This window comes from Mesocricetus auratus, unplaced genomic scaffold, assembly GCF_017639785.1.
Source record: "Mesocricetus auratus isolate SY011 unplaced genomic scaffold, BCM_Maur_2.0 Super-Scaffold_100027, whole genome shotgun sequence".
NCBI lineage: Eukaryota > Metazoa > Chordata > Mammalia > Rodentia > Cricetidae > Mesocricetus > Mesocricetus auratus.
The window spans coordinates 10,584,943-10,607,819 of record NW_024429208.1 but is presented as its reverse complement, the minus strand read 5'-3'; the positions used below and the strand labels follow the sequence as shown (position 1 = coordinate 10,607,819).

General features: G+C 54.1%; 1 protein-coding gene and 1 long non-coding RNA gene across 5 annotated transcripts in view; one reads left to right on the top strand and one right to left on the bottom strand.

Moving 5' to 3' along the window:
* Positions 1 to 22,302, top strand: part of LOC121134342 — a 55,488-nt gene extending 33,186 nt beyond the window's left edge. The window contains exons 1-3 of one of the 2 annotated variants that reach the window (XR_005871432.1): positions 10,200 to 10,379; positions 10,615 to 10,730; positions 17,124 to 22,302. This is a non-coding gene — a long non-coding RNA (uncharacterized LOC121134342). Of the gene's footprint in view, positions 1 to 10,199; positions 10,380 to 10,614; positions 10,731 to 17,123 lie in introns of those variants that run through there. The other variant, XR_005871431.1, reaches the window with a different exon arrangement.
* The window catches only part of Cabin1 (calcineurin binding protein 1), a 111,010-nt gene that overhangs the window by 5,292 nt on the left and 82,841 nt on the right, over positions 1 to 22,877 (bottom strand). For all 3 annotated transcript variants that reach the window (XM_040732462.1, XM_040732464.1, XM_040732463.1), the window contains exons 30-34: positions 7,130 to 7,293; positions 6,304 to 6,400; positions 5,285 to 5,962; positions 3,731 to 3,805; positions 791 to 1,073 (exon numbers count right to left, since the gene is read on the bottom strand). In XM_040732462.1, the coding sequence (XP_040588396.1) occupies positions 791 to 1,073; positions 3,731 to 3,805; positions 5,285 to 5,962; positions 6,304 to 6,400; positions 7,130 to 7,293 (1,297 nt within the window). The remainder of the gene's footprint in view (positions 1 to 790; positions 1,074 to 3,730; positions 3,806 to 5,284; positions 5,963 to 6,303; positions 6,401 to 7,129; positions 7,294 to 22,877) is intronic.

Sequence of the window (22,877 nt, the reverse complement as noted above, 5' to 3'; positions counted from 1 at the left end):
CCTGCTTCAGCTTGTCATGCCTACACTTGGGGACAGATGTGGTCCTGGAGACTCCTGGGGGCCTCAGACTGACAGAAGCCTGGCCTATACTAGCTCCTGATCTTCCTAGTTATCGTGGGGCTCTGCTGGGGCAGAGACTAGGACAAGGGCACACTCTCCTCCTCATAGAGGCTGTGCTAGTTTGAATGTAATTGGCCTCCATAAGCTCAAATAGTGGCACTATTAGGAGGTGTGGCCTTGTAGGAGGAAGTGTGCCACTGTGGGGGTGGGCTTTGAGGTCTCTGTGCTCAAGCTACTCCCAGTGCCACAGTCCACTTCCTGTTGCCTGCAAGATGTAGAACTCTCACCTACCTTTCCAGCACCTCTAACTATAAGTCACCCAATTAAATATTTCCCTTGTAAGAGTTGCTGTGGTCATGGTGTCTCCTCACAGCAACAGAAGCCCTAACTAAGATAGAGGGCAAAGTTACCAGAGTTATGGACACAGGCAGTTCCAACTAAGTCGTAAATACTGCCAGCAGCCAGGCGGTGGTGGCAGAGGCAGGCAGATCTCTGTGAGTTCCAGGACAGCCTCCAAAGCCACAGAGAAACCTTGTCACACACACACACAAGCCTGCCAGCAACGGCCACCTGGACTAGCAGTTGACTGCACCCGGGTCACCCCAGGGGTGCTAGAGAGCACCCCCCAAGTCAGTTCGATAGGGGAAGGATTGCTGGTAGAGGGGACTTGGCTCTGGGAAAGCAGAGTATGAAGGTCTCAGGTTGTCAGGTGGCTGGAGATGGCACTCACCAGGACCCAGAGAAGCCATGCTGGTGGTAGCCTCTGGCCTGTGCGGCCGGGGCATTCTGGGATCTGTGGACAAGTCTGTGGTAGAGGTTGATGCTGAGGGAGGGGAACTGATGACAGCTGTGGCAGAAGCCAGTACAGTTTGAGGCTTGATGTGGGAGTCACTGGGCCTCTGGAGCGCATCAGTTGGCGAGGGGTCAGGTGCTGTGGGGGCCACCGTCGCAGGGAAGAAATTCTCTCTGCTGTCCTTGGGGTGCTTGGGGGTGGTGGGTGTATCCCCTGAGGCCTGTGACAACAAAGGCAAGGTGAGGAAGGGCAATGGGGCAGCCTCTGAGCATGTGCTGCCCAGACCTACGCCAGCCCAATTCAGTCCCACAGGAGACACCATGCATCACTCCGAGGTTCTGGATGGTCGTGCCAGAAAGCTCAAACATTTTGCCAAGACACAGCTGACATCAGCACACAGCTGAGAGTCCAGATCCTCCTTCTCTGGAGACATCCACCCATGCTAGCAGGGCCTCATGAAGACCTGGCTATTTTACTTCTCTGTCCCATCTGCAGTGCCAATCTAGGAGGAACCCATTCTTTTATGTCTCTATGTAGAATGTAGGGCCCAAGCTTGGAGCTGTAGGGATGGGTGGTGAACCTAGGAGAGTGACTTTCCAAGGGGAAAAATGAACTATCTATCCCCAAGCTTGAGACCCTAAGGCATTACTAATGCTACCAAACTTGGTCAAGCAGGTCTTTCTTTCGCCTGCAGCCTGGCCTTTGGTTTCCTGGAAGCTAGGCTCTTAGAGGCCTCTGACTCTTCATACAGTTCCCTTTGCCTTAGTACCCATGACATTTGTTTCTCTTAAAAATGTCTTACATGGTGGAGACAAGTCTGCTATGCGGTGGGTGTCTGATCTGTGGGAAGCCAGACCTACATCTTGGCCTCAGAAGGTCACAGGAATGTTGGGAGATATTATTCTGTAAATATGTGTCTGATTGGTTTGAATAAAGCACTGTTGGCCAATAGGGAAGCAAGATAGGTGGGACTAAGAGTCAAGGAGGATTCTGGGAAAGAGACACAGGCAGATACAATGAAAGCCGCCAGGAGTAAGAGGTCTGGACCCTTTTCTCCGGTAAGAGAAATACTTAGGTTAACAATTATGGGTTAAATACTTAAGTCAGAGCTAGCCAGTAAGAAACAAGCAAACGGCCAACAGCTTCATAATTAATATAGCGTCCTGTGTGTTATTTGGGGGTTTAGACAGCTCGGCAGGGCCCAGGCAGATGGAGAAGACTACACATTACACACAAGGAAGACAAGGCCTGCATCCCTGTCTTCAATCAGGAACACCTGCAGCAGCCAGTGACTGCCTCTAAGGAGCCCACACGAGGCTGCCACATCAACTAGAAATTCATAAAGGGCAGGGGCTTTTGGCTCTGAATGTCTGGTGTCTTCCTATTGCCCAGAGATGGGTCTAGGCCATCTGCAACTGTCTCAACTGCCCTTCTCAAAATGCAGGCTGTGGTGCAAGTGGAGTGCCTTGGGAAGATACTCGGAAGAACAGCCTGCCCACTGGGATGATCATGGGATAGTAAGAAACGCCACCACGGCTTGGTGGAGATAAACACTTGTTGAGCCCAGCACTCATGAAGCTGAGGCAGGAGGATTGCCATGAGTTATAGGCCAGCCTGGGCTATACACCAAATAGCAGGCTTTGTGGGCAATGATTAAGTGGTGAGGCCTACTGGCTGGTTGGTCAATCCTGCCAAGGACTCTGCTTCTCACCTAGGAGGCTGACCCACAGCCGGCATCTCAGAGATGAATCCCTCAGCCCCTAGACCGAGAGTCTGGACAGTGTAGAGGCCCTCATGCCCCATTCTTCCAGGAGGAAGACTGTCTGGACCCCTAAGATACTGTCAGCTGCTGGGGCTCCTAGGACAAGGCAGCCCAAAACAAGTGGACAAGAGGACAGACCCGCCACGACATGGACTGTGACCGCTAACAAGAAGGCTTGCCTTGACCGAGGCACCCTCTGACCTGCAGGCTCTCAAGGCTTGACATGGGGTGCCTCTTAGTTCTGCTAGGCCACCTCCCAACTCCTCCTAGGCTGTTCCCTGGCAAGATTCAGCATGAGTCTAGCCCACATCCCCCTTTTTGAGACAGAACCTCTCTATGCAGTATTTTCTTTTGGTTTTTCGAGACAGAGCTTCTCTGGATTGTTTTGGAGGCTGTCCTGGAACTTGCTCTGTAGAACATGCTGGTCTCAAACTCACAGAGATCCGCCTGCCTCTGCCTCCTAAGTGCTGGGATTAAAGGCGTGCGCCACCAACGCCCAGTCTCTATGCAGTATTATTTGTCCTTGAACTCACAGAGATCCGCCTGCCTCTGCCTCCTGAGTGCCAGGATTATAAAGTGTGCGTGCGCCACCACAACTGGTCACCAGGAGCTCTAACTTAAGTCTGGAGGGGCTTCTCTCAATCCATGCCAGGAGGATCTTCCACTCACTGCCATCCCATGTGCTGGCCTTTCTGGCCATCTTCCCTTGCATCATCAGCAGCTGGATATCCTGGCCTGGGGTGACCCCTGAATGGGCTCTGCTTCGATCCTAGTTAGTCAGCTTCTGATATCACTTGTCTGCCAGTCACAAAGGTTAAGGCCCTCTCTAGCTGAAGCCAAATGGCTCAATCCTGTCCGTTCTACTTGTGAAGGAGCCAAAGCATAGCACCTTAGGATCCATGTATGTTTGAGTCCTGTCAAGGCACTACCAGTTTGGGGTCATGACCCGTTATCCAGAAGCCTAGACACCCTGAACCCCCATGATGACCGCTGGAACCAGCCCCATGGCACATTTGCTTCTGGGCCTGCAGCCCAAGGCTCTGGTGGGACAGGTTCTGCATGAAGGGCTGGCATAGGCTGGAGGGGGTGGTGTGTGTGTGCAAGGCAGAACCTACCTGTCTCTGGGTAGCAGCTCCGAGGTGGACCTGACAGAACTTCACAGCCTGCTCCAGCGCGGTCTCCTCATCCACCTGAATAGAGAGATGCCTGAAATTAGGGAACCTAGGCCACAGCCAGTGTCTGACCTGCTCCCAGCCCTGTTCCCTTAGGGGCTGTATTAATCCAGCTCAAGAAGGGCATCCTGGGCTGGAGAGATGGCTCAGTAGTTAAGAGCACTGGCTGTTCTTCTAGAGGACCTGGGTTCAATTCCCAGCACCCACATGGAGGCTCACAACTATCTATAATGAGATTTGGTGCCCTCTTCTGGCATGCAGGCAGACACACAGGGCGAACACAATACGTAATAAATCTTAAAAAAAAAAAAAAGGCATCCTGTGTGGCTTATCATGAGGACCAACACCCAGCACCCAAGTTTGTCATCCGGGTAAGGATGCAGGCCAAAGGCCCATGTACCAACTGCTGCTGTCAGGGCTCTTCCAAGTTAACCCTCAGGTCACATTTCCAAGGCCAGTCATTTATGTCCTCGAGGGCTGAGATTGACAGAGGTCTCAGACCCCAATGAAGGTTTCAAACTCAGCTGAGAGTTGGGCTTTGTGCATGCTGGTTTTCATGTCAGCACTTGGGAGTCAAAGGCAGGACTGAGTGTCTCAGGCCAGCATGAACTACACAAGACCCCGTTTCAAAACAAACCCGATGTTAGAGGCCGTCACAGGCTGGTTTCTCATCTGCCTTGGGAGTGGGTTGCTGATTCCAATGGCAGGTGCCTTCGACAAGCTCAGTAGGATAGGAACCCCGGGCCACACTAAGTATGCACCATAGACTGAAAGCCTAACCCATATGGAGGGCAACAGAGACTGGAGGCATAGGGTATCCCGAACAGACAACATAGGAAACAACCAGGTCCTCTGCAGGAAGAGCAGCAGCACTCACACTGCTCCCACGATTCATGGGAGACAACGCTAGGTAGGTGGAGGATCGCAAAGGCGCCATTTGGGAAAACCGACCACCTGGGACAGTCACCCCATTCGCACTGGCACAAGTCCTGAAGGATTCTTCCTATGGGAATAACACATGTGTTCGTGGGGTGGGGGTCAAGCAAATTAAGAGGGTGGCAGACTCTTTGGGGTGGCATGTTTGGGCTCCTCCCAGCTCTGTTCCTTCGGCTGGTACCACAGCCGCCTATCTCAGGAAGCGGCTCAAATGTATCCAGAGCCCTCACAGCGGTGGCCCCCACACCCCAGCGCTGGGTCTGTACTGTGGTTTGTCTTCCTCAAAGGCTGAATTCACATGTATGCCCCACTGTTATCTGAGTCTAAACTTATTGCCTGCTCATTAGAGAAAACCCCTAAAATAAAAAGCAGCACCCCCCCAAAAAAGGGAAAAAAGTACACAGTATGAAAAGGGAGCCCTGACACATGATGCCCACCTCAGGGGCGGGCCCTGGCACATGTGGTGCCCGCCAAGAAGGAACCTCCTGGAGAACACAAGGCCCAGGCAACAAAGGCGTCTAAGACAGACGCGGCCCCAGGGTCGTTGCAGTGACTGCCTACCTGCTTGATGAGCATGTAAGTCTCCGACATGATCTTCTCAATGCGGCCCAGGTCATAGGCCACGCCCTTCTGGCCCTGCTGCCACACGCGGTAGGCATCCAGCAGGAGAGTCTTGCCAGACTCAGTGTCCTCCAGAAGCTTCCTTTTGCGATTAGGCCTTGGCGGTGCCTCCTCAGGGTGGCCACCTCCCTGGGCTCCCATGGCGGGGGGAGCAGCGGCGGTGGTGGGTGTTCCTGGGCTTGGTGCAAGCGGAGCGGGTTGCTGTCGGGAGCTGATGCTCAGCTCCTCTAGGGACAGCTCAGTGGACCGGCTCTCGGGGCCCCGGTCCCTTGGGGGGCGGCCTGGAAGCAGAGGTGACGTCTGTTCTAGGTCTGAGTGGCGAGCAGCAACCTCACTGGTGTCCATGGGTTCAGTGGACCCTGCCTGGGGGCTCTCTTTGTCTTTCCGCTCCCCACCCTGGTCTGTGCTGTCCCTTGTGTCTGTGGCCGCTGGCAACTGGTCGAGAGGGCCCACTTTGCCCCCCGGCTCAGGCCCTGGTCCTGAGCCATCAGCTAGAGGTAGCTTCTTGGGGTGGGGGAGGCTTTCCTGGCCATCCTCGGGACTGGCTTTGTGTGAGACATCGGTGGTCATCTTGGCTCCAGAGAGGCCACAGGCCTTGGGTCCCGGGTGTTCTGACCCCTGCAAGAAAAACAGACAAGTTAGTGGCATTTGCCAGTCTCGGCCCCTCTACCCGGTGCCATCCTGCTTGTGTACACGTGCCAGCTGGACAAGGCTGGGCTGGCCCAGGGCCCCACCCTCCTCACGAGTAAGCGAGTGTCGGGGGGGGGTAGGGGGGCAGGCTGGGCAGTGGGACTCACTTCCGGGATGGCACAGCCTGGCCTTCCCGGAGCATTGCGATGTGAGCTTGGGGGAGGCTGACATCAAAGAGGCCCTGTGCAGGGCCACCAAGTGTGGCTGCAGCAGACTTTTCTTAGCCCCTAATACACAGGCCTGGGTTGAGGTGTGGCAGGCTGACATACCTCTGCAAGCTCACTCAGGGTGTCCTCCAGCACTTTCACAGTGAGGATGAAAGCCCGCTGGGCCAGGACCTGGCGGTCAGCATCTCGTAGATATTTCCTGTGGCCACACAGAGAGAAAAAGTGGGACAGTGTCAGAAACCATGTAGTACAGCACTTACCCCAGAAGCATAGTGACTGTGTTCCCACCTATTTAAGTCTGTTCCCCCAAAGTGCCCTTTGGACCTCTGACTTGGTCCCAGTGACTGCCCTGAGCCCTCTGGACTACAGGTTAGCCAGACATCAGTGCTATGGTGGGCTAAGTGTTGGCTCAAGGAAGGCTTGGGGGCCAAGTTCCTCTTCCTCAGGTTGGTTTCTGGGATGCTTATGCTTTACAGAGCCTAGCCCTGTGCGAGCTGCATCTCCAGGTATACCATCCCTAACCTGTACACATGGCAGCTGGGGCAGACACCCTCTGTTCTGTGTGTCCCATCCTTCTGGACAATGAAGCCCCGATAGCTCTTGAGGGCCAAGACGTCTCTGGTGCACACCTATTTCCCCGGGGTGCTAAGGGTACTCTCTGAATGACTACTCCCTACAGCCCACACTAGTCAGTGTTTCTGAGAGCACCAGGTTGGGTGGAAGGGGAGATTTCTAAACATGGAGACTAGTGGCATGTAGTCCTAGCGTGCTTGAGGCAGAGAGGTGGAGTCCTTGAGATCTAGATACCAAGAGATGTCCCTCAGGGAAGGCCGTGTCTTCTGGACCAAAAGATCCCAGAACCATGTGGGAGCAGTGGGGACAGGCCTGGGAAGGTGACCAGCCAGGCTGTGTGTGGTGTCTCACTCACTTGCCCTGGTCTGGTGTCCGCTGCAGCATGGAGGACACCTTCAACAAGGTGCTGTGGTCCCGGAGTTGGGCCAGAACCTTGAGTAGCAGCACGATGGAGCGGTTCATGTGCCAGGCAAAGCTGCCTGGCCGGTCAATCTCATCCACCGGGATCCGCCAGATGCCCTATGGGATAGGCAAGGACAGGCTAAGGAAGGTTGCCATCTCTCTGGAGCTTTGGGGACACCCCTCCTGAGGTCCCCTCAAGCCTGCCACTGTGCATAGGGTCTAGCCAGGAACCTCTCAGGCCCTTCTTGTCACCCAGAAGGGGAGAGGCACATGGCTGCCTCTACCTTTCCTCCTCATCCATGGCAGAGGACAGTACAAGTGAGGTTCTATAGCCATTTTTCCAAGTCAAAGTCACACTGAGAGGGCTGAGTCTGCTCACTCACAACCCTCCTGCCTCGGCCCCCCCCCTCTTTAGTATGGCCGTTCCACATGGTCACTGCACCTGTTCCCTGCGGTGGCTTGCATACTGTGCATACATTTCTCTGCACAGGTTCTGGTAAAGATACAGAAACAACTCCTAGGGGAGGAACACTGAGCCAGAGGGGACTGGTTACACTCTAACTGCTGCTGGGGGCCAAGTCCTACGGTCTCACTTCCCTCAGCTCCGGTCCCCAACTGCAGCCCCGAAGATACCTAGGCCCCCACCACTTCAGTCACATCAGTTGGCTTCCGTAGAGACTCTCTTCTCTTCTCTGAGTCTACATCTAACCATGAGGCATTGCCCACTAGCCCTCCTCCCTCCCTCCCTCCCTCTCTCCCTCCCTGTGGTATACTGGTGACAAGCCTGGGATCTGACAATCACTTGGGGTCCATCAGGGTGCAGGGGCAACATGGGTGCTAGAGGGAAGAAATGATGAGCGAACACACACTTGTGAGACTTATCTGGCACAGGACCTCGGCAGCCTGAAGAAGCTGACAGACAGATCCCTGTGGGGTCCCTGTAGCCAACCCCTGGAGAAGCTCCGGCTAGCACAGGCCCTGGATCTTCACCACCCCACAGCTTTGAGGAAAAGATCCCTGTGGGTCTTCACAGGGAAGCCTCCACACCTGGCTGCAGCAGCTCTTCAGGCTGGGTGGTAGAGAGAGCCACCCTGACATCTGGTGTGACCAGGTGCCCTTTTCCAGATATCCCCCCAACCTGGAGAGATCTAGACTCAGCCTGGATCCAGATGTCTCCCCACTTTCTTTAGGCAGAGAACGGCAGAGGGTCTGCCCTACTTCTCAGAGATGCATGCAGGGCCAGGCACAGTGGTGCACGTTATGCTTCTAGTGCTCAGGAGGCAGAGGCAGACAGATCTCTGTAAGTCAGCACAGCAACTTCCAAGCCAGCCAAGGCTACAAGGACAAACCCGATCTCAAGACCCCCCCCCCAATTTGATTTGCTCTTCAGAACTGTGCGGAGTATTATTGGGATTAGAATGGGGCTGACTTTCCTCTAGGAGCAGGGACAGGCAGGGGAAGCGGCCCTACTCCCAGATGTTCACCTCAGCCTCCAAGCCCGTGGTACAGAGTGCAGACACAGGCAGGCCGAGGAAAGAACTGGTGTCTCCAGGGTCCCCAGCTAAGAATGGTTGGATTCCACTCTCTTGTATCAGTTACACATACTGGAGCCAATCACCCGGAGGTAGCTAGAGTCAACTGGCCTCAGGACTTTGGGTGAGCTAGACAAGCACTGTTAACACCAAGAACATCCCTAGTCCTTGATTGAGCCAGGTTACACTATATACACAGGCTGGTCTTGAACTCTTGACCCTCCTGGCTCAATTATATACGTGTGTACCAAGCTAGGTCTCACTGGCCTTTTTAATTTTCTATCTCAACAGCCTCTCCAACTGCCCCGAGTCCTTTAACTGACACAAGCCACAAACTCCATGCACATGAGCCTTTGTTTATGCCTTCCACCGCCCAGCCAACACTCCTATGTCTTCCCAGGCCACGTGCTATCTGCTCCCTCTTCCAGGAAGCTTCTGCGACTTGCTTTCCTTGACATGGTGGGGATAATTCAAGGCCAGCCTCCCCAATAGCTTTGCAGCTGGCAGTGTTCTGGCCAGGGACAGTCTGCTTTAGCTCTAGGTCCCAAGGGCCCTGACACAAACTTGGCAGAGCAGTGGGGTATCCATGCCTAAAGCTTTCTGCCTCCCATTTTATTGGGTACAAGCAATCTGTGCCAGGCAATCCTAGATATTGTCCCCCGCGCTGCCCCCCCCTTCCTGGAAATTTCCATGTTCAACTGTATGGGGCAGGTGGGAAACAAAGCTCTTCCAAGCTCCAAGTGTATACAAATCCCACACTTACAGGACACAGGAACTGCATACGGATAACTGACCTTCCCCTAAAAGGCAGCCAGCGCCATGTGGCGATGGTATGGTTCTGACCAGTGTTCACTGAGTGCGGTTACACCATGATGAAAGAGATGAGAAGGTGCTACCAGCCATAAAGGGTGCTTGGTCACATGTAGGGTGAGTTGGGGAAGCAGAAGAGACTTGGCAGATGTTAAGGGGCATAGGAGGCCAGGACTCCTGGAAAAAGCCCTCATTCTCCAAGCTGAGGATTAATGGTTCAGCACCTCAGGTCACCTTCCCATGCAGGCAGAAGGACCCAAACCCCTCTGGGGGCTAAAAAAGATTGGTCAGGCAGGTAAGACAGATGACTGAGACAGAATCATATTCAATACCAGTGGAAGAAGAAAACGACCTAAGTTCTTAAAGACACCTACTTCCCAACAGGGAGGCTCTGTTAGCAACAGTATTGCAAGTGGGCAGCATGGCTGGCTGAGGGAGCTCTCCTGCCAATGTCTCCCAGAGCACCTGGTGACAATCACATTCGTGCAGATGGATCTAGTCACCGCTGCACTGTCCAGCATGTGGTCTGGATCCCTACCTCCAGCTCACTTCCTTTTATAATACAGCAGTACTGATTTCAGAAAGAATGAGCCAGGTCCCAGGAAGAGCAGAGAGGAACCACAGATGCCGCTGACAAATATTCCAAATGAGCCCTTAGAGGCGTGAAACCCAGCCCCTGCAGAGAGTGCTCTACTCTGGCCTTTTCCTCGAGGAAGGAAGGAGTGCTGAAGGCAAGGTCTGGCTCACCCATTCCTCATCTGTTCATTCACTGCTCCACAGGACTCTTGAATTCACTGGGAAGCACCTCCTCCCGTTTTCTGTTAACACATCCCTTCTCTTTCCTGGGCATGCAGCCAGCAGGTAAACTCCTAGCAGGAGCCCCTGGGAATACTCCTTTGCCCTCTCAGCATGGGGCTGTGTGCACATGGAGACAAGCCTGGAGGGGTGGGGGTCGGGGGCGGTGTTCTTGTGGCCACCAAGCTGGCCTTTGGAGACAGCTGTACTGAGGAAGGGCAGAGTCATGAGCCAGCAGGGTAGAAAACAAGCCAACTATGCCTTCTGCCTGAGCTAAGCAGTCTGGCTTCTGTGTTTACAGCTCCAGGATGAACTGGGCAGAGCCCTCTCCAAAAGGAAAGGCTGGAACTCATCTCTCCCTGACTGCTCTCCAAACCCACTTCCAGAGAAGGTATCAGAGGGCCTTTCAGGATGAAGGTAGGTATCCAGCAGGTAGATACCTGCTCTGTTCTGTCTCCATCATCACAGCCCACCAAGGAAAAGATAGGGGGCCAAGCAGAGGCCACACAGCACCCAGCCCAAAGCCCAGAAGAGAAAGGCGCTGACCTCTGGAAGATGCTAGGGAGAAACAGGGTCTGGGCTGACCAAACGAGTTAATATGGGAGGCATGGGCAGCAGGCATGCCCTAGTATGAAGGAGGCATGGCAGATGGAAGGAGCCTGAGATGAACTGATGTCACAGTTCTGAGGGACCGGCCACTGTCGGAGTCAGAGAGCATCAGGGACCCCAACCCCTACAAGGAGGGCCTCCATAGGACTATGCTTTTCCACCCCTGCAGGCATGAATGCTGTCTTTAATCAGCCTCACTTGAATCCTGTGCAGTGGTGTCACCAAAACTGGGTTCCCTGGTGGTCAGAGCACTATGCTGCAGGCAGCCAGGGACCTTCCCAGCAGCCCTAGAGTACTTCCAAACACCACACTGTGCTCAAGATTCTCCTGCATGCCCAGTACTTCATCACAAGCATCTCAGCCCATCTCCGCTCCTCAGAGTAGTTCTGGGCTCCTTGATGACAGATGAAGTCACCAAAACACACACTAACAACTGAATAATTTATACAATCCCAGACTGTGGGCTTAAAGGCTGGACACAAGCTCCCAAACCCTCCTCACAGTGTCCTCTTAATGCTGTGGAGACAATGAGGCTTCAGGAGCTGTACCCCACAGTAATGTGAATCTCGGGGTACATGGAGGCGGAGCATGGTCACTGCTCTGAGGGTTCCTGAAGCCTTTCTTGTGGGAGCAGAGAGCTGTGCTAGTGGAGGTAGTAGGTTAGCCTGTGGTAGCACCCACAAACGCTCATCTACTCACAATGGATGGGAGAGCAGTGTGGGAGGACAGGCCTGGCCAGGAGGTGGGTGAGGCTCTGCTTCCACTAATGGCAATCTCGGTGAGTAGTACACCCCAGAGCTCCTGTAGGTATGGAGCACTCTGCCTGGGTAAGGCTGTGCCTGGGCTACCATCTCATGACATCCCTGCATACAGCGGTCAGGGGGAGGGGGCTCATTCCTGATGAGGCCCAGGCTCCTCTTTCTCTATATTACTGACTCAGCAGCCAACCCATACTCCCCTACAGGCCTTGGTGTAGGCAGAAGAGCTCATCTATACACACTTCTGGACCTCAAGACCTAAATACCTGACCTGGGGGCCGCTGAACACAGCCTCTTTTATTCAGCCCAGAGCCAAATATCCCAGCAACCAGATGCCACAGACTCAGATTTAGATGTGGTTCTCCTGGAGCACTCTGGAGTAACAGTACAGAGTAGCCCATGGCTGTTCTGAGATTCCTGCCATTCAGTCACAGAGTCTCCAAGAGCCCCTTCTCCAAGGCACAGAGAACCCCAGGAATCTGCTTAGAAGGGTGTCTTTGGAAAGAAGTTGGGGGAGAGAAATAGCCCAGGCAGAGCCAGATGGGAGTGGGGGAGGAGGGGTGAGGCCTTGCCACATTGGCAGAGACGCTCCAACACAGTCCTCTTTCCCAGAAAGGGTAAGTGAGCTCAGGAGACCTGTTCAAGGATGTCCAATGACGGTGGGACCACAAAGCCTCTCCCAATGGCTCTCTCTAATACTCCCAAAGGAAGGAAGGGGCACAGAGCAGGCTCAGCCTGGAAGGCTTGCTCACAGATGGGGGGCTGGCAGCTAGCTGGTGTCCCTCTACTGGTAGCACAGGTGCTGCAGAGGCCCACTGCAGGAGATGGCCTTCAGCCTTGGTCCTCCCAGGGCTTAGCTGTTTTCCCTAGCTGTCCCTTGCTGCCACAGGACTGAGATATGACACTTGTTCTGATTTGCCATTCTCAGTGTCATGCCCAGGAGGGCAAGAGAAGGGAAGATCTCATCTGGGAGTACTGACAAGGAAAAGGCAACAGATTGTGGACAGGATGCATGGCCTGAGGGAACAGGTGGACTACTAGGCAGATGGCAGGAAACTTTCCCCTCTTCACCTTACCTAGGGGTCTGCATCTGCCTGGGGTCTTCATGGGCTCTGCCTGGCAAGCTGAGGCTTTGCCCACCAAGACTGACTCTAGCTCTTGACCTCAGTCCAAGGGCCTTAGCCTTGGACACAACAGTTGCCCTGGCACAGTCCCAGGACACCAACTGCTACAGGCAGGAGAGCAGATGGGTAGGTAACAGGGCTGTGCTGCTCTTGATCTCATATCCTCTGAGGAAAATCTCAGTGGGTGGGGGCTCCCAAAGCCCCCAGGGAAGAGGAAGTCCACCAGTACAAGAGTCCAGGAAACAAGACGGTACACTATCACCTATGGGGCCTACCTGCAGAATGAGCAGAAAACGAATGTTCTGGATCTAACAACAACACACTGACTCCAACTCTCTTAAAGAAGGGGTGTGGGGCAACATTCCTGCCATCCAGGTCCAAGTACAAAAGACAGGCTGGCCTGTGAAATAGGAGGCCAAGAGAGCAGACTCTGAAGGGTGTCTGGACAAAGCCAGAGGAGACAGGAGTCAGAGGCGGTGCCTCTGCTGAGCAGACAGAAATGGGAAATGGGTAGCTGAGGGGGGCGAGGCAGTAGCAATTTCCTTGGAGTCAGCTCCACAACTTGGGGTATCCTGAGCACAAGGAGGTATTTCCCATGTCATCAAAAACACTTCTTGATAACAACCACAGAATCCTTTGTCCCCTAGTTCATAGTACATGGGCTACATTTGACACCTGAGCTAATTTTCAGGGCCCTTATGAAGAATGGGTTGGAAAAGGTAACAGACAGGAGACTGGATCCCCAGAGTGGGACCTGGTGCGTGAGCTGACAGTCGGGGACAGCTCATGGGACAATGGAGTGAGCAAGGTTTTCTAGAGTAGAAAAGGTAACAGACAGGAGACTGGATCCCCAGAGTGGGACCTGGTGCGTGAGCTGACAGTCGGGGACGGCTCATGGGACAATGGAGTGAGCAAGGTTTTCTAGAGTAGCATACTCTAACAACCCTGCCCACTGGAAACAGCACTGTAGCACCCAACAGAGAATCCACCCTCCCCTCACGGAGGTGTTCCCAGGGCCCCTCTAGGAACGGACACAGTGGTGAGCAGGTGAGGGAAGAATTCTATTCAAGAGCAGAACACATGGGTCATAGGTGCAGACTGCTGTTAGGAATGAGTGGCCGCAATGGAGTAATGCTGTCCCAGCAAGGATAGAGCTCAGCTCCCCCTCCCCCAGACCCCAGGAAAGCACAAAAACCTGTGCAGACTCCAACACAGCCTCAAAGTTATCAGCCCCACTCCAAGGAGTCAGGGATGGTCCCAAGCAAGGGACAAGCACAGTTCGGGGGAGGGGCATCCTCTAGTCTTGAGGTGACACCTGTCACCCACTCATACACACAAACCACTCAGACAAGGTAGTGGAGAGGTGCTCTCCATGTCACTGAGCTCCTGGACTGACTACATCTCTGGGGCAAACAACTCTTAGGTGAATGCCCAGCTTCTCCCACATCAGATTTCACTTTCCGTGCTCTGAAGAGACTAGCTCCTTTGTGAGCTAACAAGCAGCAGGAAGCTGAGGCTACAGCACAACTCTCCTACCAGCCCTCTGCGTTTTATACCTCATTTGTCCCCAGGAAGGAGAGAGTCAAGGATGCTGCTAGTCAGCTGGGTAGCACCCATGGCCTCATGTACAGACGCTCCCTCTGACACCCTCCTGCTCAGGAGTCTCGGTGTTAGAATCCCGGACTGCTTTCTAGGTAGGTGGCTCCTCATCTTTTTTGATGTCCCGAAGAGAGAGCTCCCACCCCCTGCAGCACTTCTGCTCCGTGCCTAAGATGGAGGGGCCCCGGGAGCTCTCCCCTCCCCTGCAAGGCAAGCACCAGCGGGGACAGAAGTTTCTGCAATAAGCACCTCATAACCATATGGAAGGCAATCTGGTCTCAGGACTGTGCAGAGGGCATGAGGAACACCTTCCCTCTCCCTCATAAGGACCTGGCTGTCTAGGCAGGGCTACTGAGGGCAAGGGATTCCCCATGCCATTACAGGTAATGAGTCCTCAACCGACTCAGGCAGGGGCTGGGGAAGCCTGCAATTTGCCTGCAGCTGGCGTCTGCCGTTTCCAGCTTTTTCTGCCAAATGAGACATATCATGCACTAGGTCCCCTCCCCTCCCCCTCCTGGGAAAAGCAGAACCGACAAACAACTGAGCTTGGGGAGAGCCCGGCGGCCAGCCCTTCCCCCACGTGCGGAACTAGCAGTGCCCCATGCCAAAGCGACCCCTACCCCAACCCTAACCCTCCTCCTTGAGGGCTGAGTGGCTAGGACCCTGGGCCCGGTGTTCCGAGCCGGCCCGCACTTGCAAAGCGCTGGCACCATCTTCCCGCCCCCGCACAGTAGCTATTTATAGCTTAGGGAAGCACCGCGCCCGGGCGCCGCTGCCCATCCCGCCCGGCGGCCCGCTCACCATCCCCGAGAGCGGCACCGCGCAGCTTTTCGTCAGCGCCTTCTGCCGCGAAGTTGGTGCAGCTAGTGGCTTTCGTTTTCGCAGGCGCACACCCACGCCTGGGCTCCGGCCCGGGGCTTGGTCGGGCTGGGCTGTCCTGGGCTTGCTGGGCGGGCTCAGTTCAGACTCCACCAGCGCCAGCCGCCCCCGCGTGCCACTACCTAGGCCGGTCTGGCCTCCCACCTGACGTTCGTAGAACGCCAGCCCAGTCTGGACATGGGGGGCACTGCACCCACCGCAGGCGACTTCCTCTGTAGAGGCGCCGGGGAAACCACGGCCCTCGGGCTTGCTTCCTGCTGCGCCCGGGGTGGGGGCAGCTGCCCGAGCCCACCGCAGGGGAACTGAGCACAGAAAAGCGGGAGAGCCAGGCAGGCAAACAGGCAAAGGTGAGGTGGTCGTGCAGCCCTGGTCCCAATCCCCGCCCTCGGCCGCTGGCAAGTTCCTACCCGCCGGCTCCCCGGTGGCATCTGTACAGGAGAGCTAGTGCGGGCGCCAGGCCATGGCCGCGGAGGCTTGCTCCTCACTCGTGGCGGGCCAGGGCGGGGCAGGCAAGAGCCGGACGGGCCCGGCGGTCGCTTGGCAGCACAACTGAATTGCCGGGCCAATCCTGGTGGGGTCCCTGGCCTAGCCGCCAGGGGTTCAGTGACAATGGGCTGCCCAGTGGCTGAGGGGTATCTTGTGCACAGCCCTTGGCACAGGAAGCTGTGGGACCGGGAGGTGAGGAGTTTGGAAGGCAGGATGGCAATGGCCAAAGACAGCATGCAGGGGCAACCTTCCACCTGCAAGGGGGCCTCAGTGTGAACGGAACCCTTCCCCCGTTTGTGCCACACAGGCCTTGTGGAAGGGAGAAGTGTGAGTTGTAGGAGGGCCACATAGAGTTGTCAGTCGAGACTAGAATGAAGACTTCTGGAGCAACATCCTCACAGAAGAAGGCATAACAAAGATGCCATGATGAGCCCTGCAGTGAGCTCTCCAGATGGAAGCCATCTATTTCCCCACAGGGATAAGAGTGTGGAGGCTGAGCCAGGTAAATGAGGATCCTCCGACCTCTGCATTACTGTGAGCGGCTCTGTAGTGCCCAGGGAAGGTACTGAGCCTGTTCTACAGGGCAATAGCTCAGGAGAGGAAAGTGTTTCCTATGTTGTATAGAGCGGCAGCCACGACGCTGGCCTGCACAGGCATCTATCTTCAGGCTGCACTGGAGCCATCTACCAATCCCTGCCCTCATCCAGAGAACACTGCAGGGAGGGGCAGACACCCGGTGTGGACTGTCGGGAGAAGACACTGTCTCCACACACTTCCTTCCCCTCGCTGCCACACCCCCAAGTGTCAATGGTCACACTTCTACTGCCACTGCTTCACCGTAGCTTCTGCCACCAGTGTCCCTACGCATGGTGCATTTAAACTACACGAGCCTGGGTCCACCCCTCCCAACCTAGAAAGTGAACCAGTTTTCTGCTCCTGGAAGATGACGTTCCTGCTCAGCGATGGGCTTGCTGCTTGGGACACGGAAGCAGCAGACTTGGGCTCTCAGAGACCATCTACTTGCTGGTACACGCAAGAGCACAGGCCTTCTGTGGGGCTTCGAATGCATGCTCCCCTTGGTAGGATTTGAGGACTATCAATCCAGTGTCTCTCAACTCACTACTTTCACAGCATCCACACTGCTACTGCTGTTTGACAGACAACACAAATGGGAAGAGGGTCAAGGAATTGACCGCTGTTAAGACCGGGACCCATCACACAGATCTAGCCAGCTCCCGCTTCTTGAAGTTGTTCCCAGTTGCTGGCTGGAGTAGATTACATGGCCAGGTGACAAAATGTCACTTGTATTTCACATAACTCATGACCTCACTTCATACTTTTCTATTTCCTGAAAGGCCAAGTCAGATCAAAGGAAGCTGAGAACGTGCGCTCATCACCTACCCAGGGCCAAGAAGAAGCTGTGTTATCAGTGTCCAGGTGGCCTCCGAGCCCAGTGTCAACACCTACTCTCAGAAGCATACCGCCCTGCTACAGACAGCTCGCACACACACGGTGGTGAAAGGTCTGCTGCCATCGTGTTACTGGTCAGCACAAATGAGTGCCCCAAGGGTCCTGGGGAAGGGTGCCGAGTGGCCTGTTCACAACAGCAGGGAAGCATGGAGTACCTAAGAACTTGCAGGGCATGGGTTGCATGAGCAAAGTTTCAAGAGGGACATCCCTGGGAGAACGTCTATTTCCAGTTGAGCTCTGGAGGCCTTGGCATAGCCACCTTGTTTTTGATGTAGGGTCTCACTGTAGTCCAGGCTGTCCTCAAACTCATGGCAACCATCCTACTTGGGCCTCCTGACTGACGGCCAGGATTGTAGGTGTAAGTCACTACCTCTCTTGCCCTAGACTCTTAAACCCTGTTTTTACACCATGTGACACCTTGTACTCCACACCCTGGCTTGTGCCAGCCAGCTCTCTCCAGAGGCATCATCAGCAACAGCAGAGCCCCGGTGAGACATTTCTCACAGGGTGAGAATCACCCTTCTTGTGCCTGTCACCAGAGGGATGCTTCTGAGTGTACGTTTGGTGTCAAGTGACAACACTACGATAGAGCCTGGTGGGCCTGCATGTTTTATATCCTTGAGAACTCTTTGGCTTCAAAGAGCCTTGAGATCCTGGCACTTGTCAGTAGCCTGAGTGACTGAGCCCATAACACACCTGACTGTAGGTGTGGACTTCCACCCCTACTCTGCAGAGAGCCACTCAGTCACCTCAGGACCTCCTGAAGTCCCGAGACTGGGGGCTCTAGCAGCTCTCTGCCAGCCATGGAGGCTCAGATGACCAGGCCATCTTGAGTGGCCACAGGTATTTGGCACACCTGACCAATGGCAAATAGACATTCATGACTCAAGTAGGGGTGCGTTTCTGGTTTTGTGATGCTAAGTTCTGGATGACAGAGTTTAGCTGTTCCTAAGCTTTGCTGGCTGAGCTACCCAGGGGATCATGTAGCCCCAGTGGTATCTTACAGCTGTTCCTTCTCAAGACCTGAGCCCTGTAGATCTTCAAATCTTTCTTGGTTCCTTTCTTACAGGCTTTCCTTCTGGGCTGGATTGAATGCTGGGACAAGAATGTTCCTCGAGTCTGATTTTCTAGCGTTGCCTCCACTCACCTGCCTCCCTCACTACTGTGGGACAATGGCTCTGTGTAACATGGGATCTGGCAACTTTCCTGCTATGTATGGCACAGCCAGCTTTCTTCTTTAAGAGCATCTCCAGGCTGCTACTGCAAGGGCTCTGCTCAAAGACTTCTGCCCTAGGACTAGAGCGACACGCACTTCAGCAGACAGCTATGGTGATGTGTGTACCTTCCATGCACAGGGTCACTGTTTCCACCAGCACTCTTGTGAAGGGAAAAGGCAGTCCCCACACATCAGGAGTCAGAAGAGGTAGGACCTCAGTCAGTCCCCAGGGCTCTTGAGAAAAGGCAGTAAATGGGGCATGTCAACAGCTTAGCTGGCCCCTTCAGTCCAGCTACACAGCAGACCACAGAAAGAGTGACAAGGACGGGACAGGACCATGATTGCTGTGTGGGAGACTTGGCAGGCAGTGCTACTAGGTGGGGAAGAACAGGAAGTCTCTCCAAGCAGGGACCAACAAGAGAAGGAAAGGCAGCCCACAAAAAGGCAATATTTGGGAAGGCAAGTGTCCTTATGTGGCAGGTGATAGTGGGTAATCTTCATAGAGAAAAGTTACCAGAGGACAGAGGAATAAATCAGGCAAGTGAGGCCAGAGCTTCTGAGGCAGCCTGGATGTGCTGAGAGGCACTGATTTTGACCATGAGCTCCCTGCCTAGGAACCTGTGGTTGGTCTACTACTGGTAGATCCGGACAGACAGCAATGGTGGCATCAGGGTCAAACAGGCCTATTTTGCCTTACCCAGTGGTGCCTCTCCTGTCCACAATGCCTCCCTTTACTTTCTCCCTTCTAAGCAGCTGTGAACTGGTCTGGGTCTCCCAGTGCCTCCTTAGGATACCGGAGGGCTTACAACCGTCTCCTCTGGGCCCTGACTTCAGGCTGCATGGGGAGCCATTGCAAAGCTGCTTTCATTTCATCTCAGGAGGGGAGCCTAGGAAAGCCTCCTCTGGCCAGCACACTGAAAACAACTAGTGTAATCTATCTATCTATCATATACATACATACATACATACATACATACATACACATATGCCTACTGATCCCCGGTCCCTAAAGAATAGCTGTTAGGGCTTGAGGGTTTTAGTTCTCTGGCTGGTCTAGGGGAGTGTTTGTGGGAGGGTCATGAAGAAACAGCAGAGAAAGGGTACAGTCTGAGATCAGATGGTGGTCTCTGTCAGGCATTGGTACTCTGGCAGACAGGAAAAGCTAGGCATGATGGCTTGATCACAAGACAGAAAGGGCTGAGCAGAACTGACAGCTTTGTGGGCATTCCAGCTCCCAAGAAGGCCCATGCCCCACTGTTTCTGCCTGCTCCATAATGGCAGTAGGAAGGAACCCTTTGAAGTCCTGGGTGATGTCAGAAGAAGAACACCCTACAGAGCAGGATCAGCTCCACAGAGGCACAGTCATCCCCTAGCCAGAATGGTGACATATCAGATGCAAGTACAAAGGTTAACCTGGCATAGGCCTCTTCTGTGACACCCAAGCGAGAAGGCCGGAAAAGCGCTTACCCACCAGGAATGGGGTCACCTGGCGAGAGCAGGGGCCCTCTGATGACAAAATACGACCCAGGACCAGCACTGTGCTGCTCTTTCTAAGCCAAGCTGAACTCGACAAACGATTATCAGAACATAACCCCTCCATGTGCATCCTCAGCATGAGGGCCAGGGATCTTCTCAGCCCACCTCAGTGCTCTCCCTCCCGGCTCTGTTCTACTTACTGGTGCCTCTTACATGAGGGACACACTCCACACTACTTCCCTTTGGTTTTCTGTTTGCTGTTTCCTCACGAAATGCCTGCTTCCAGATAGTATGACCAAGTTCTGTTCAGGCTTCCAGAAGTGTTCCTGGCAGACAACCATCTCCAGCACCCACATTCACACCACCCCAAGACCCACACTAGGGGTGCCTGGGCTAAGGCTTGGGCATGGACTCAAGTTTAGGGAGTTTAACAGTGGACTCCAAGCTGAAGGGAGCATTCCCTTACTATGTGCCCACACATAGGCATCCTGTCTTCTATACAGGGACTCCCCATCCATAGCCTTTGGAAGCCACAGTACCTCTGCACCAGATGCCTCTGCCCAAGGCAGTTATGCCTGGTTGATCCATGCCAAGTTATAGCCGAAGCATGGTCCCCAGTGAAAGACACTACAGCTAGGGAGAGTCTACTCCGGAAAAACAGCCCCATGTTAAACCAATGGTTGGTCTCCCTTGTAGCCCTCAGCTGGCCCTCATTTGCCTCATTGCCTCAAGAGCCCCATTCCAAATGCTTGAGCCCATGACTGAGTGTTCCTCTGCAAAGAGGGAACAGTGTTTAGGGCACTAGACAACCTGTACCCTGCCAGTGATGCGCTGGGGTCTATCTCAAAGGTCCACAAGGCCTCATCTTGGCTTATCTTGTTTTGTTTTGCTTTTTGAAACAGGGTTTTGCTAAGTAGCTTAGCTGGCTGACTTAGCCTTGTGAATACTGAAACTACAAGCAGGTACCACTATGCTAGGCTCAATCCAAATTTGTTTCTGGAGTGGAGCAAGAGCACAGTTGGTCAAGATACTTACTGCTGAGCCTGACAAGCCAAGGACCCACATGGTGGAAGGGGCCTGCAAGCTGTCCACATACACTATGGCACACATGTGGACTCAGACATGCATGTGCCCGTACACACATGTGCACCCACCCACACCCACATGCACATTTTTAACCAACTATACTTCTGCAGTTCCTTTAGGGCACTTTGCTAATCTGCCTGATCTACCTCACTTTCTCCAGTATCAATGAACCTTGTCACCTATGTCCTTTCCTTATCAACTGCCCCCTGAACATGATGGTCATGGCCATTGTTGCTCGAGGTATCCTGTTCTCATGTGATCTTTACCCTTACCCTGAGGTAATGCCAGGCCCTCTGTGCAGATGAAGAAGCAGTCTACAAACACTAACTTGCTCGCTGGCAGCTACTACAGAATGGGATAGAGCCAGCTGTGGAGGGGGCTTTCCTCCGGAGAGCAGAGGCAGGATAACACAAACACCACCAAGACCTATGTATGTGATGGAGTCTTTAGCCTGCTCCTCTCAGGCAGTTCCTGGTCCCAAGAGCCTGTCACCATGATAACCAGGCAGGGGCAACAGAGTTCCAACCCATCGTCTTAGAAGTCAAACTTTCCAAATAAAGAAAGCAGGGGGAGAGGGAAAAAGGGGGAAAGGAAGGAAAGGAGAGGGAGAAAAACAGGGAGAGTTGAAAGTTATCCAAAGAGGAGGCCTGGCCCTGAGCTGAGAAGGGGCATTAGGCAGTGAGTAGTACATGGCGGAGAGGACGCCCACAGGCTCTCAGCGATCCTACCCACCCCTGTCCAGAAGCTGGAGGGTACAGCTAAGCAAGCGGAGCTTGGCCCTTCCTGCATCTTCTGGAGTAGCTGCCATCGCATCTGCTTTTCATTGGCCATGTGAAAAGGTTCCTTCTGGAAAAGGAGATGGAAAACCACTGACCTTATCCAATTGGCCCACCTTTGGAGATGGAGAAACTGAGGTCAAAGGGGCTGGGGACAGGGAGTCTAAAGAGGGGCGGGGCAGTGTGTGTACACTGGGTAGATTTGGCTTAGGTGCTCACCTTCCCAGCCCATCCTGTTATGTATAAGCCCACTACAGAGACTCTTGGCTAGAAGCTCCAAACTGGGGCAAACCCAATGGCATGCGGGGCAAAGAACACAAGCCCCTGAAGAGCACAAGGCAACCTTTTAGACTCTCTGCTGCCATAGGCATTGATCACAAACTTAACCTGATGACCTATAACCTGCTGGAAGGACATACTTTTCTATGGGAGCAATGCAACAGGTGGTACTGCCCAGCCCCTCACTCAGCTTCCACGGTGACGGCTGAATAAAAGAGTCGAGCACTGTCACATCTTCCCTCTCAAACAGCGGCATTCCTAGAGTGACCTCCCCTTCCTTGGAACCCCAAGATACGGGTTCCCAGCTTCTTGCTCAACAACCATGGACCGCCCAGCCTCTTTCTTTGCCCAGGCCATCTACTCTGCCTTGCTCTGCTCCACTTGCCGAGATCCTATGCACATGACTAAAAGTCCCTCTCTCCTGCTACTCCCCTTGGCTGGCTCAGTGCTGCTCTGAGGCCTGAAGCAGTGGCCTGGGGGCACTGCCTACGCTGAAGCCACCACATACGGGCATCAGAAAGACATGGTAGGACCAATTAGTCAAAGAGCAAATCTCTGAAAAAATGATTTGCAGCAGGAAAAGAAGTCTGTGCTGGAATGTTCTTCTCTGTGAAAATGCTGAACAGTATACTCTTGACTGAATACTCACTCTGAGCAGAGTGGTTGGGGATGGAGGGAACCCAGGCTGAGTTTAAGCTAGACCTAACCACTAACACCATAGTCCATCTAGGGAGAAAACAGCAGTGGTCCTCAGTGGCGGTGCAGAAACTCTGGCACGGAGGCTGGCCCAACAGGATATGGTCCTG